The following is a 14,285-nucleotide window of genomic DNA, read 5'->3' on the forward strand; positions in this document are numbered from 1 at the left end:
ATCGCTCCAAAGTGGAATCACCCAGGATATCCATCGACAGGTGAATGGGTAGAGAAGGGGCTGGCCGGTCACACAATGGGCTGCTCGCCCCGACCACTGTGGGGGCCACGACACGGGGCACCGAGGAGCCAGACACAAAGGACACCCTCCTGCGTGAACCCGTTTATAGGAGATTCTAGACCGGGCAGAACTAATCTGCAGCGACAGAAAGCAGGTCAGCGGCTGCCTGAGGTCAGGGCTGGATCCGGAGGCTGTGAAACAGCCCGACCTTCAGGGTGAGGACAGGGTTCTAAGCCGTGACTGCGGTTGTGGTTTTATGGGCGTATCGCTTATTGAATGGTACATTTTCAACGGATGCGTTTTATTGTATGTAAAGAGTCGAGAAAATAAATGAAGGCTTGATCCTTGTCTTGCTCACAGGCTCGTGGTAACGAGTTTTTTTTTTTTACGTTTTTTTATTTATTTTTGACCGAGAGAGAGAGACAGTGCAAGCAAGGGAGGGTCAGAGAGAGAGGGAGACACAGAATCTGAAGACAGACAGCCTCCAGGCTCTGAGCTAGCTGTCCGCACAGAGCCCAACGCAGGGTCCGAACCCATGAACTGCAAGATCATGACGTGAGCTGAATGAAGTCAGACGTTTAACTGACTGAGCCAGCCAGGCGCCCCAAGAGTTCTTTTTTTTAATTATTACGATTATTTTAAATGTTTCTTTCTTTCTTTATTTTTTGAGAGACAGAGCATGAACAGGGGAGGGGCAGAGAGAGAAGGAGACACAGAATCTGAAGCAGGCTCCAGGCTCTGAGCTGTCAGCCCAGAGCCTGATGCAGGGCTCGAACCCATGAACCGTGAGATCATGACCTGAGCCGAAGTCAGACGCCCAGCCGACTGAGCCCCCCAGGCGGCTCAAGAGTACTTTTTTTTTAAGTTTATTTTTATTCCTTTGGAGAGGGAGATAGAGAGCAAGTGGGGGAGGGGCAGAGAGAGAGGGAGAGAGAATCCCAAGCAGCCTCCACACCATCACTACAGAGCTCAATGCAGGGCTCGATCTCATGACCCATCAAGAGTTGGACGCTTAACCGACTGAGCTACCTAGGTGCCACAAGAGTTCTGTTCGTTAAGTGCTCCCTGGTGCCAGGCCTGTGGCAGTGCTTTGCATGCACTGTTCTAAAAGTCCAGATAAGAAAAGAGGCTGAGAGGTGCCTGGGTGGCTCAGTTGGTTAAGTGTCTGACTTCGGCTCAGGTCATGATCTGGCGGTTGGTGAGTTCGAGCCCTGCATCGGGCTCTGTGCTGACATCTCGGAGCCTGAAGCCTGCTTCGGATTCTGTGTCTCCCTCTCTCTCTCTGCCCCTCCCCTGCTCACACTCTGTTTCTCTCTCTCAAAAATCAACATTAAAAATCAAAAAAAAAAAAAAAAGGAAAGAAAAGAGGCTGAGGCAGAGGTGGTTTGCCCAGGGTTCCTCAGCTAGAATCAGCAGGGCTGGGACTCGACCCCAAGCCTGTCTGGGTGCAGAGCACGTGCTAGGCCAGCCGGCGACAGGGCGCGGAGGAAAGCGCTCTGGACCGCGACAGCCCCGCGGGTGGCACGTGGCGGGGAAGGTATTGACACAGGAGCTGGAATTTGCTCAGCAGAGGAGACGGTGAGATGAAGGAAATTTCAAGGCACAGGGAACAAACAACGTAAGCAGAGGCGGGGCAGTGCGCGAGCGGGCAGGATTTCTGGGCAGGGAGACACGTGGTCTGAAAAGAGCAGAAGAGTTCAACAGGGTATTTACTGCATGTTCCTCACGTACGCTTAGTTTTTAAGAACCCACGAAGCAATAATTTCACAAGAGGCAGCGGGCCTTCGGGGCGCCTGGGTGGCTCAGTCGGTTAAGCCTCCGATTCGGCTCAGGTCAGATCTCACGTTTGTGGGTTCGAGCCCCGTGTCGGGCTCTGTGCTGACAGCTAGCTCAGAGCCTGGAGCCTGCTTCGGATTCTGTGTCTCCCCTCTCTGCTCCTCCCCCTCTCATGCTCTGTCTCTCTCTGTATCAAAAATAAATAAAACATTAAAAAAAAAAAAAAAGAGGCAGCGGGCCTTCAGAGCACACAAGTGAGATGCGTGGTGTTGGCAAACCCCGGAAAAAACCGCTGCAATACCAACATTGCCTCTTCTCCATAAACGGGGTACACTTTATTTTTTTAACGTTTTATTTTTGAGAGAAAGAGCCTGCGCAGGGGAGGGGCAGACAGAGAGAGGGACAGAGGACCTGAAGTGGGCTCTGTGCTGACAGCAGTTAACCCAGTGCAGGGCTTGAACTCACAAACCGGGAGATCACTGCCTGAGCTGAAGTTGGATGATCAACCAATTGAGCCACCCAGGTGCCCCAGTAGGGCACACTTTGTGACATTTCTCCTCCTGCAGAAAGTTAAAGCTATGTGCCGTGATGGGGTGCCTGGTGGCTTAGCTGGCTGGGCATCGGACTTCGGCTCAGGTCATGATCTCATGGCTCGTGATTTCGAGCCCAGCATCGGGATCTGTGCTGACAGCTCAGAGCCTGGAGCCTGCTTCTGATTCTGCGTCTGCCTCTCTCTCTGCTCCTCCCCTGCTCATGCTCTCAAAAATGAATAAAATGTTAAAAACAAAACAAAACAAAAGCTATGTGCCATGAGCCCAGGTTTCTGTGGAATAGGATTTGTGGCATTCTTTCACGGTCCTGAGAAATCCCGGGGGTGGAGGGGGGGTGCTCTGTGTTTTTATGCTGGACTTTCTAGTTGGATGACATCACCGAGTAAAGTAAAATGTGTTCTGTCATAAGTGTTCTTCCAGGAAACCCAGCACCGCGGTTAGGATCAGAGGCTCTGAGGCTGGACTGTCTGAGGTCAGATCTCAATGCTCCCACTTACTGATCACTTTCACCTTTTTGCGCTTCGGTTTCTTTGGTTGCAAAATCGGTGGGGGGGGGGGGAGCGGTGGTGATCATAAGAAGCCAGATGTGAGAAGTCAGAGACAGCACATGCAGTGTGCTCAGACTCATCATGCTGAGACATTAGGCAGGTGCAGCTTTGTGTATGTCAGTCCCGCTTCAATAAACTGTTATTTTTTAATTTAAAAAAAAGTTTATTTTTTGAGAGAAAGAGAGAGAGCACAAACAGGAGAGTGGCAGAGAGAGAGAGAGAGAGAGAGAGAGAGAGAGAGAGGGAGACACAGAATCTGAAGCAGGCTCCAGGCTCTGAGCTGTCAGCACAGAGCCCGATGTGGGGGTCAAATTCTTGGGGCGCCTGGGTGGCTCAGTCGTCTAGGCCTCTGACTTCGGCTCAGATCAGATCTCACATTCGTGGGTTCGAGCCCTGGGTCAGACTCTGTGCTGACAGCCGGCTCAGAGCCTGGAGCCTGCTTCTGGTTCTGTGTCTCCTTCTCTCTCTGCCCCTCCCCCTCTCATGCTCTGTCTCTCTCTGTATCAAAAATAAATAAAATATTTAAAAAAATATTGAACTGTGAGATCATGACCTGAGCTGAAGTCCGACGCTTAACCGACTGAGCCACCCAGACGTCCCTCCTTTTGTTTTGCCTTGACCTATTCTTTCAGAGAGTTATAATTAAACAAAAAAGATTTCGGGCGTGTTGATCAGAAAATTTAGGATTGGGACAGAACACCAAACTTAAGATGGACGAAACAGCAAAGAGATTTTTTTTTTTTTTTTTGAATCTCACATTCTGTGTTTTACTGAAACCAACATGCTGTTGCTTGTAAGATGCCTCTTGCATTCAGAAACTTAGTAAAATGTAAACATATGTGTCTCTGCATCAAAACAAAAGGTCTGAAGGCCAGGGGCTTCAGGACTGGGATTTCAGCAGTTCATGGTCGCAGACTCTATGTTCTTGGTTTTCCCTCTGCCAAGTCAGATTTTAGGCTCTTGCTTTGAAGCAAGCCTCACAGACGCAAGAGGGCTGCCACAGCCTCCAGCATCACAGCTTCACAGTGTCCCAAAGCCAGAAGAGAGGCTGCTGTTTTTAAAAACAAGAAAACCTTCCCCCACTTGGCAGAATTGCCTCGCATACCCAATTCTGAATTCCTGGCAGAAGGTGTAGATTTATCGCTTGGGTCTGGCGCAGACTAATCACGATTCACGCTTAGGGCTGGGGAGGAGCTTACCTCCGCCCTAGCACAAAGTCGTCCGGTCGCTCCGTTCTGTTTGTAAGATTCAGAAACAGCAGTTGTGGCTGGCCACGAACAGATGACCTTCCCGTAAATCATGGTGCCCTGTTCCAGAGGTAAGCTGTCCACCGCTTGGGATAAACCTACCCACCTTCCTGTTCTTACTAGTAACGGTAAAGATTCCTTAAGAAATTAACCTCAGTATTCGAGAGAGTCTGTTTCCTATTCATGTGGGTTTCAGACACCACATTTTAAATCCTATCAGTGGGTGGGACTCAATGAGCTAACTAACCATCTGAACACAGCCGGCCAGCTGAGAGGATGTCACCTCTGCGCTCAGAGCCCAGGGACGTCCTGGAACAGCACCGGGGACTTTGGCTCCGTTCAGCTTGGGGTCTACTTCTGTCACTTACCCACTAGACTCTGTGACTCTTTCCATGTCAGTAAATGCTGAGCCACACGAAGCCATGACTGACGGCTACGTAAGGGTTCCACCGAACATAAAAACTCAAACGTGCCAGACAGACCTCAGCAGCAGTGAGAGCAGAAGAGATCACAACACAACACTTGGGTCTCAACAGCTCTGAACGCCTGCCTGCTAGTTCAGAAATCTGATGCGCCCTTTGTTGTCTTTCCCGCTGATTTCTGGACTGCCCGGGCAGCGTGCCCGACATGTGCTTGGGCACCAGCCCGCTCACACTGCCTTCTGCTCCGTCCACTTGGCTGCCGCCCAGCTGCCCGTGACTGCCCACCCGCGGGGAGCCTGCTGCTCTTCCACTGGGTTTTGTCGGTGTCAAAGTTACACCGTGGACCATGGCACAGTGGCCCCTCACCACACACTCGGTGGCAACTCTCTGAGACTCAGGACACCCCTGCCAGAGCCCAGAGTCCTACAGTCTTGCACCCATCAGCCCCTGCAGCCTCCCATCCTCATCCTTCCTGCCCTAAAGTGGCTCAAAATCGTGAAAAAGGTGCCCATCATTCCCCCCCACCCCGCCCCGTGATTTCATCCCTAACCACCCCTGCAAGCACACAAAAATCCCTCTTTGCTCCCCTCCCCCACACCCAGAAGCCTTGTAATAGACTGATTTCTATATATACGCAGTGCAGTTCCACGTAGTGTAAAAGCATGGCTTCTGCAGGGCTGGGATCGAACCCAGACTCCAGCAGTTACTAGTTGTGGGAATTTGGGAAAGTCACCTCGTCTCTCAATGCTTGCATTCCCTCCTCTGTAAAATGGGGGTAGGGCCAGCGCACTTCACAGGGCGGGGGTGCAGATTACACCAGTGAATCCAGGAGGGTCTGAAAGTCCTGAATGGCACATAGTAGGTGCTATGAAGTGTTCGCTATCAGTAGTGTTTTGCCTGCAGCAGGTCGCTCGCCTACGGACTAGCAGCTTCTTGTAATTTCTACCCTCAAAACCCTCTCTCCAAGTCTGAAATGAAAAGGACTTCGTTTCCAGGGAGAGAACCCACTCTTCCTTTTAGATTACACAAACCCGTGCCTTCAAGGGCAAGACAGAAACTTAAGGGCCAATTTCACATGACGGAAGTTACTGCTAAGTCTGAGTCCACCATTATTTGTTGAGTGCTTCCTGCGGGCAGAGGCAGCAGAATACCAACGAGACTCTATGAGGAAATTAAAAAAGAAAAAAAAATAATTAAAAGCGACTTCTCCTGCCTTGAAGAGCTGACAATCAAAATTAAGGGAGGCAAACATAAATGTGGTAACTATAGTTAAGCACCTGCCACATGCCACCGTATGCAGAAAAATATAACCCGGACTAAACGCCGTTGAGAACCTTGCTAAAGCATCCATGAGACTGGGGAGAAGCTAATTGCAGAAGATGCTTCCGGGCTTGCCAATTTAAGATAATTTCCAAACAGGTGTAAATTGTGGCCCTGACTCTAGTTGTTGTTTCGCCCGACTGTTATTACAAAAACGGAGCCAGAGTGAGTGTTGGCCTGAAAAACAGCGGCCAGAAGGGTCGGTGGGTGTTACATCATTCCCTGTTTTCATAGTTTCTTTGTTCCCCCGTCGGAATTAAAGCCACGCGGCGGGAACCGCGGAGGGTCAGTCGGGCCGCTGCTCGCGGGCGCCCCCTGCCGCCGGGGCCTCCCCGCCCGGGCCCCAGCTTCGCCTGCTGCGGCGCCGGACGCCCAACAGTCCCCCGGGAACCAGCACCCCCGTCTCTAACGCAACCTACCACCCAGACGACCCCTCCCCGCCCCACGTGAAATCCGCAGGGCAATTAAGAACGAAATCCTGCCGGGCCTCGGTTTCCTTATCCGTTTCCCTCGTGAGCGCCCCCCTCCCAACTTGGTGCGCTAACCCAGTCCCGCCAGGGACAATCTGTGGACTCAGCAGACAAATGACTGTAACTGAAGCAACCGTCCATCTACGTTTTCTCCAAAGATCAGGCCTCCCACCCCGGGCTCTCTACTGCCCCGGGTGGCGGCCACCGTCTCGCTCGCAGCTCGCTGTGGAGGAGGCCGTCCCACCCCACCCCCCGCGAGGGTTGTTTGGACTACATTTCCCATGAGCCTTTTCTCAACATCGCGAGAGCTCTGCCGAGACTGCCGAGAAGACTTGCGCACAAGCGCGACTCCGCCTTCTCTTAGAAGCAGGCCGCGTGGCTGGCAGTCATGACTGCTTCTGCCTGGCCCGAACGGGACGAACAGTCTCGAGTCTTTGGTGGTGGTAAGGCTTCGGTGGTGGGGAAATGGGGTCTTCCTTGACCCGGTGCTGGTTCGCTTGGCCTCGATAAGCCGGGGTCGCCTCTACCTTGGTTGGGATTAGCAGGGATGCTGAGTGAAAGAACGCCTTCGGAATGGTTCGAGGGTTAGTGATTGGATGGAGAGAGCTCAAGCCCTTCTTTCAAGCCGTTATTTTTTAGGGAGGGTCTTAGAGCCTGTGCAGCCCTGGGAGCCGCACGGCCACCGCGTGCCGGCACCCGAGTACTTCCGCAGGAGGGACTTGAGGACGTCCCCATCCCAACAGTTAGCCGTAAATGGGATTGCAGGGTTTTGGAAAGTCCTCATGTTACAGCGAACCTCCCATGCTCACCTTTCTTTCCCCACAGGCTTCTCTTTGGCATCTGCGGAGCCCGTGAGCCGCACACCTGCAGGTTGAAGCTTCAAAGTGACGGATGGAGCCCCGAAACGAGTAAGAATGCGTGCCGGCAGGACCTGGGAGGTCACCAGAAGTGAGGAAGTCGAGATGGTGTGAAGGCCTGTCACGTACGGCCGCCTCACCGGATTTTGATTTTAAATTTAGTTTTATGGACACACATTTGGGCGTAAATTCCAGTTAAGGTGAGAAAAATGGACCCAGAATCCGGAAATGAGCGGGGTCTGTGCCAGTGTGGTCTGGGACCACTAGGTGTCGCTGTTTGGAATCAAAATGGTTGCTGCGTACGGGCGTGGAAGGGTCTTCGGGAATGGGTTTTGGGGGGGGTTGGAAATGTTTGTGCAGGATTCAAAGTGATCCTTGTGTGAACGGACATCTTTTCTGAAAAGTTCTGAGCCTTGAGGCTCAGCCTGTGTCTCCCTTAGAGATTATTTAAATAAAAACTTAATTTTTAATTAAACTTAATTTTAAGTCCTAAAAGTTAAGTTTTGGGTTTTTTAATTATTTCCTTTTTTTAATATTTGTTAAATTTTGAGATAGAGAGCATGAGCAGGGGAGGGGCAGAGAGAGGGAGACAGAATCCAAAGCAGGCTCAGAGCTGTCTGCGCAGAATCCAACAGGTGGCTAGGGGCCAGAATTCACAAACTGGGAGATCACGACCTCAGCCAAAGGAGGGTGCTTAGCCGACTGAGCCACCCGGGTGCCCGGGTGAAAACCATGGAGTGTAAGGGTGTTTGTGATGAAATTTCTATTGGAAATAAGGTTTTGTGTTTTTTTAAGCTCTTTGACAGAATTGGGTAAGTTAGGATCCCTTTAGTGTCCCATCTGTCAGATTTCGGGGATGTAAGCCTCCCAGGATTGTTCCTGCCCGGGGAAGGCAAGAGGTGTGGAACTCCGCTAGGCTCCTGGCCTAGCGGTCTCCCGCCAAACTATTTATAACAAGTCTTATGTGTAGTAGTTATTTTTTTCTTTGCTTCTGAGTAAAGAAACCTAAGGCTTAGAGTTAATACAACGGTTTTCTGTTTTGTTTTGTTTTTAAGGAAACATAAAAGTATGGCAGACTGTGTGGGGGTGCTAACACCACTTTTCAGTCTCATTGAGAAGTAATTGAGGTCCGATTAGACCAGTGGTTCTCTGCTGGGGTTGGAGGATGCTAACGGGGTCTAATGGATGCTGCTCGGTGTCCTGCAGGGCGCAAGACCGTCCCCACGAGGAAGACTATCTCAGAACCCCAGAGCTGAGGTGGAGGAAACCTTGTATCAGGTGAACTTGAAAGCCAGAGCTGTATTTCTTTGTAAAACAGTGTTCGTGCTTTCCAGCCCTGGCCATGTGTCCGAACTACCTATACCGTGTTAACATGCACAGCTCCAGCCACGGGTGTGCACGGCCCTGGACTGAGCCCAAGAATTGTGTGGCCGTCCGAGAACAGTTGTTCAGGGGAAATCAGACCATCTGATCTCCTTTTAGCTCAGGGACTTTTCCTGCAGCAAGATTATAGCCCCGGCTATTTTTAAGCTCTTTAGGCAGATCCGTAATCCTCTACTTAAAAAACCGATCTTGCTCTGTGCATCCTTCCGTACGCAGAGGTGAGTGAAGGAGAAATGACCTTCTGGCAGCAGGCTCCCTGTGTACAGCCGGCCTTGACCGGGCTGCCTGGAGGAAGTGACCGCACTGTCGGGGGCATTTTACTAACTCCGGAAGATAAGCCGCACACTGAGTTCTCGGGCACTTTTGCTGAGGCAGATCCCGGCCTTAAAAGGGCCTGGGGCGCCTGGGGGCTCAGTCTGTTGAGCATCCGCTTCAGCTCAGGTCATGATCTCCTAGTTAATTGGTTCAAGCCCCATGTCGGGCTCTGTGCTGACAGCTAGCTCAGAGCCTGGAGCCTGCTTCGGATTCTGTCTCCCTCTCTCTCTGTCCCTCCCCCTGTTCTTGCTCTGTTTCTCTCTCTTTCAAAAATAAACATTAAATAAAACTAAAGGGCAGGAAGTGTCAAAGAGTCCGGTCTGGGATGCTGGGTACATCTAGGCACTAGGTGTCAGCGGTTTTTACCCTTGATGGAAGGTTAAAGTTTGTGAACACTCTGGAGGGAGTGAAGCAGAGTTTGGTAGGAAAACCTGTAATCCGCCTTTGCTTATAAGTGTCAGCCCGGTGAGCTGGCAGGTTGGCGGGAGCTGAGTCCATGATGATGTAAAGTTATCCCTGTCTGAAGGCAAAAGGCCTTTCTGTGTGGAACGTGGATGTCTGAAACTCAGTTCCCAGGTTTGCTCTCTGGGAAATTCAGGTCTCATTTGAAAGGGAGCTGCTTGAGCCCTACCGTGCAGGCCTTGAGCAGACTTTCCTCTTGCATTTCTCCTCGCCAGGCACGGCCTCCGCCTCTGTCTCTGATCCTCCAGAAGCAGATGCCAGCAGCAGCCTGCATCCACTGCCTGGCCTGGAGTGGAGACTCCCCGGTGTGCACCAGACGTGGCCCGTGTGTCAGGTCGTCCTCCTCCCCAGGTTTGGGGTTGTGCCGTGCAGCAGGGAGCCTGCACAGGCCTGCCCTCCTGCTCAGTGTGTGCAGCGCGCGAAGTAAGTGAAGCCCTTCCCGGTGCTCTGTGGTCTGTCTTCGTTTTCCTAAGAAGCCCCACAAGCCGATGATGGTCAGTTATCCCTGTCTGAAAACCTGGGCTGAGCGGAAACCCGTCTGTTCTGAGGCTTTGGGGTCTGGCCGGGGCTCTCAGAAGCTCAGGCTCCGGGCGCCTGCACGCCTCAGTCGGTTCAGCCTCCCAACTCCGCTTGGGTTCAGATCATGATCTCCGCGTTCAGTTCATGAGTTCACGTCCCGTGTCAGGCTCTGCCCTGAGCTCTGTACTGATTCTCGGTCTCTTTGTCCCTCCCCTCTCGCACGCTCTCTTTTTCTCAAAAATAAGTAAAAACTTAAAAAAAAGAAAACAGTTCAGGCTGTATCGGGGATCAACCTGCATGGACTCCTGGGGCAGGGCCGAGCCCCGTGCCTCCTCCATCTGCCCCTGGGACGCCGCCCGGTTGCGCTCTAGTTCCCTGGGTGAGCATGCCGCCGGTGCGGGCTGGAGGAGGCGGCGGCCGTGGGCAAGTGGTTTGGGGTCACGTTCTTCGCTGCGATGAAAGGGTGCTTGTCCCACATTTCAAGGAAATGAAAGCACCCTTTGGAACAGCCGGGAATGTCGGACATCTGCCAGCGGCGGCAGTGTGAGTGCACGGGGACCGTGACCTCGGCACCACAGCGTGACATTCAGGAAAGGCCCTCCGGGGCACCCGCGGAGCTGTCTGGTCTCCAGGTGCTTTGTTTCCAGGGACAGGGAGCTCCCGTTAACTCCCTTCATGCCCTCGCCACAGGACCGGCCGGAGCTGCCTCTGGTGGCAGAGGCCCGGGACTGCTGGCATGTGAGCGAGAAAGTGGCACAGAGGCGCTGGGCCAGGCCTGCGTCTGGCCCTGTTCCCGTTTAAATGCCAGGCTTGAAGTGGGCAGATTGCCATTTTCTGCTCGTGTTGGGAGGTATGTGTGGGCCCTTTAAGGTCACATATTTGTTCATTCCCCAAGGAAGCTGGATTTGGGGTGGGATTTTTTTTTTTTTTTTTTTTTTTTTTTTTTTTTTGAGAGACAGTGAGCAGGGGAGGGGCAGAAAGGGAGGGAGACACAGGATCTGAGCTGTCAGCCCAGAGCCTGATGTGGGGCTAGAACCTGTGAGTGAGATCGTGACCTGATCCGATGTCAGACGCTTAAGGGACTGGGCCCCCCCAGGCGCCCCTGGGGTGGGATTTAAACTGGCGCCTGCAGCTTCCAGTCTGGAAGTAAAACCAGGGAGAAGGATGGGGGGCGGGGAGCCCCTTCCAGCGGTGCAGCTGCTGCCCAGTAGGTAGGCTGCTCCGAGGGACTTGCGTTGTTGACCTTTGGGTTTGACTTTGAAAACGTGTTACCCCCAGAGGGTCGGATGTGAATGTGTCCAGACTGGCCGCTTGCCAGGCGCTCCCTGGTCCCTTTGAGCAGCAGCTCCGAGCCCTCTGGGACCGCGAGGCCTGCCCGGTGGTGCGTGCGACATTTGGGCCCGTGCTTGGTTGGGATGACCTGCTCCCGTTGCCTTTTCTTCTCTAAATTAGGGTCCTTAAGCGAAGCCTTCAGGTGTGAGTCACCTGGTCGTCCTCTGGTCTTGCAGACTCTCTGCGCAGTGATGCCGGGCGGAGCGGCGCGTCGTCGCTGATGCCCGTGAGGTGACCCCCCAGAGGAGCGTGACACGGAGCTGGCCTTCGTCTCGGAAAAGCAGCCACAGAAAACGAGTGACTTTATCCCTGAAAGTGTCCAGCAGTTCGCCAGGGCAGGGCTGAGAACATCTAGAATGCCGCGGTTTCGCTGATGTGGGCAGAACTCGCCCGTCGGCGGGGACGCAGTGGTGGCGCACAGAGAGCGGTGAACATGAACCTGTTGTGCTCGGGGGCGGGGACCGGGGGGGGGGGGGCCGGTGCTCGTCCTGGAAGGATGTTTCTCAGGGTGAATTTCCGAGAAGTTCTGTCTTGGACTTAAGTTTTGAAGCACAAATAAAAGTGTTTAGAAACGGACTGTGGAACATCGTGGATTTCACCTTGGGACCCGCATAGTGGGATTTTATTCCCACTCGGCTGATCGTGTCGTAACCTGAGTGAAAGTTTCACGGAACACCAATAACGGGTTCACAGTTCACACAGGACGCGGTCAGATGTGTGGTGGTTTGGTGGGTTTTTTTTTTATGTTTTTTTGAGAGAGAGACAAGGTGAGCAGGGGTGGGTCAGAGAGAGAGACAGAGAATCTGAAGACAGGCTCCAGGCCTGAGCTGTCCGCACAGAACCTGATGCGGGGCTTGAACCCACGAACCAGGAGATCATGACCTGAGCCGAAGTCAGAGGCTTAACCGACTGAGCCCCCCAGGTGCCCCTGATGTTTTCTGTTTCTCACTGAATTGATTTTCTGCCCCTCTTAACGGGCTGCCACCCACAACTTCAGCGCCTGTCACATCTGACAAGATTGACAGGTTCTGATGGCTGCAGAGGTGACAGGACCAGGGACAAAGTGCTGTGGACACAGGGGGTCAGAAGTCCTAACTCGGACCGTGTGGCTTAGCAAGGCAGTCACGTGAAGGTCACTGTATCAGACCCCAGGGTGGGCTGACTCCGTACCACGGATCCCACATCCGAGGGGGTTCTGCCTGGACCGTTTATTGTCTCCAGAGAAACCTGCTTGGGACCCTTGTTGCCAAGCCGAAGTGGGGAGAGGCCTTGGCCTCCTGTTCTGTCTGAACTTCGCCCCTGCCTCCCAGTGTAAGCTGTTCCCTGACATCTGGAAGCCGTGGGTTCAAGTTCATGCCTCCCTCATGAAAGCCCAGGTCTCAATCCCGTCTGAATTTCTGAAATAGAATTTTGATTCTGGGGACGGTTCCCATCCTTGTTAAACATGCTGAAAGGGTCTACCTTCCAAAACCAGAGCCAGAGCCTAGCTCCTGGGTGTTGGTGGACTGGCCAGTGGTCCGTGCCAGGCTGGGAAGGCTCTTGCCAGCCGGCTCTGTGGGTACCACCCCGCTCCAGCCCCAGCCTTGGCCGATCAGACTAGTCATCAAGCCAGTAAATCGGGGCTTCGGGGCTACATGGCGGTAACCAGCCGAGGAGACTTTATCTTCCATAGAAGCCCGTGTAATTGGTCTAAAATGAAACTGCTTATCAGCCGAGTCCAAATTCATTAAAGCCCTGACGTGAAGCTGGGGGGTCAGCACCTGATGACATCCGGGTGGCAGGGCAGTGGTCACTTTCCAGGGGGACTTCCCTCAGGCAGGTGGCCTTCTGTGCACTTGACCCCTGTCAATGCCAGGACTTGCCCACGGTTCTTGGGTTCTCTGAGATGCATGCTAAGCCCTCCACAGTCCTGCCCCACATCCCATCCCCCCCCAACACACAAAAAAGACAAAAGTGGTCATCCATCATTTATGCAATTAACTGGCTTCAGATTACATTCTGCCTGTTCCGGTCCTGTCACATCCCTGGGCAGAAGGAAGTGGGTGGCCTCAGGTGGTGCAGGAGCGTCTTAAGAGTCGAACTGACTTGGAGTCTGAGCTGGACATGCTGGCGGGAGGTTTGGCTGGGGAGCGTGCACGCCGGGCTGCTGCAGTCAGCGGGGATGTGGCGGCCGCTCCGCCAGCCTCCTCCGGTGGCCCGGGGCCAGCTGCTGGCTTCGAAGATCCTCCACTCTGAAATAGGCTGGCCCTTTGCTGGGGACGCTCACAGTCTGCTCTGGTGTTCCTCCTGCTGCAAAATGCCCAGCAGAGCGCTCCTTCCTTCTCCAGAGTGGGGATTCCGTCTCAGACCCCGTAGGGAGTCTTGGAATCAAGACCAAGATGGGGGTGTCCCGCCATGAACACGCTCCAGGAACGGTCACAAGTCCACCTCTTCATGCCCTCCAGAGGAGGGGATGTTGGTGCCCTTCTCACAGACAGAAGAGACAGGGCCGCTCCAGCCGCGTAGGGGGCGTGGGCCACAGCTCTGCGGGAACCAGGGCTCTGAGTCCTGGAGGGTCAGCGTTGGTACAGCCGGAGGATGCCGGCCTTGTGCAGGCTTTTCCACAAGGTGGCTTCCAGGGACAGGTCGTGGTTCACGTAGAAGATCAGCGGCTTCTTTATTCGCTCAAAGTAGTGGTCAGAAAATTTCCAGTAGTTGCTTGTGATGAATCCGTAAGCACTAACCTAGACGAGGCAGGCACTGAGTTAGTGTTTGCTGAGCCAGGTACAAACAGATCCATGAAGGGAAGGGACTTCGGGAAAGCACCATCCCCCTCCTCCCCCAGCCCGCCCCATGCCATGCTGAAGACACGGTTCAAGTTCACGCCAGCGTCAGCCACTGTGCTCCTGGACACGTTTTCTCAGCCCCACAATTATCTCAGACTCCACATTTTACAAGTGGGGGGGGGGGCAAGGTGCCTGGGGTGGCTCAGTTGGTTAAGGGTCTGACTCTTGATTTCTGCCCGGGTCGTGATCCACTGAGAG

The 14,285-nt window shown here is 53.4% G+C and overlaps 2 protein-coding genes and 1 non-coding gene across 12 annotated transcripts in view; 2 read left to right on the forward strand and 1 right to left on the reverse strand.

Annotated features, from left to right (window-relative positions):
* Nucleotides 1-11,838, forward strand: part of PRCD (photoreceptor disc component) — a 21,291-nt gene extending 9,453 nt beyond the window's left edge. The window contains exons 1-6 of one of the 10 annotated variants that reach the window (XR_003904587.1): nucleotides 6,726-6,837; nucleotides 7,220-7,302; nucleotides 7,414-7,451; nucleotides 8,458-8,529; nucleotides 9,627-9,834; nucleotides 11,439-11,838. Coding sequence is in view for 3 of the 10 variants with exons in the window: in XM_029928265.1 (XP_029784125.1) it covers nucleotides 6,968-6,978; nucleotides 7,220-7,302; nucleotides 7,447-7,451; nucleotides 8,458-8,529; nucleotides 9,627-9,834; nucleotides 11,439-11,497 (438 nt within the window). In the remaining 7 variants the exon portion in view is untranslated. The other 9 variants (XM_029928265.1, XR_003904584.1, XR_003904585.1 and 6 more) reach the window with 9 other exon arrangements.
* LOC115283103 lies at nucleotides 9,438-9,518 on the forward strand. Its single transcript, XR_003904912.1, has one exon. It is a non-coding gene; the product is annotated as a small nucleolar RNA R38 (small nucleolar RNA).
* A 1,378-nt stretch (nucleotides 11,839-13,216) lies between the features above and the next one.
* Nucleotides 13,217-14,285, reverse strand: part of ST6GALNAC2 (ST6 N-acetylgalactosaminide alpha-2,6-sialyltransferase 2) — a gene marked incomplete at its 5' end in the record, with an annotated part of 4,518 nt that continues 3,449 nt past the window's right edge. Inside the window, one exon of the mRNA XM_029927090.1 lies at nucleotides 13,217-13,985. Coding sequence (XP_029782950.1) covers nucleotides 13,818-13,985 — 168 coding nt within the window. The remainder of the gene's footprint in view (nucleotides 13,986-14,285) is intronic.

The sequence above is a fragment of the Suricata suricatta genome, chromosome 17 (assembly GCF_006229205.1).
Source record: "Suricata suricatta isolate VVHF042 chromosome 17, meerkat_22Aug2017_6uvM2_HiC, whole genome shotgun sequence".
NCBI lineage: Eukaryota > Metazoa > Chordata > Mammalia > Carnivora > Herpestidae > Suricata > Suricata suricatta.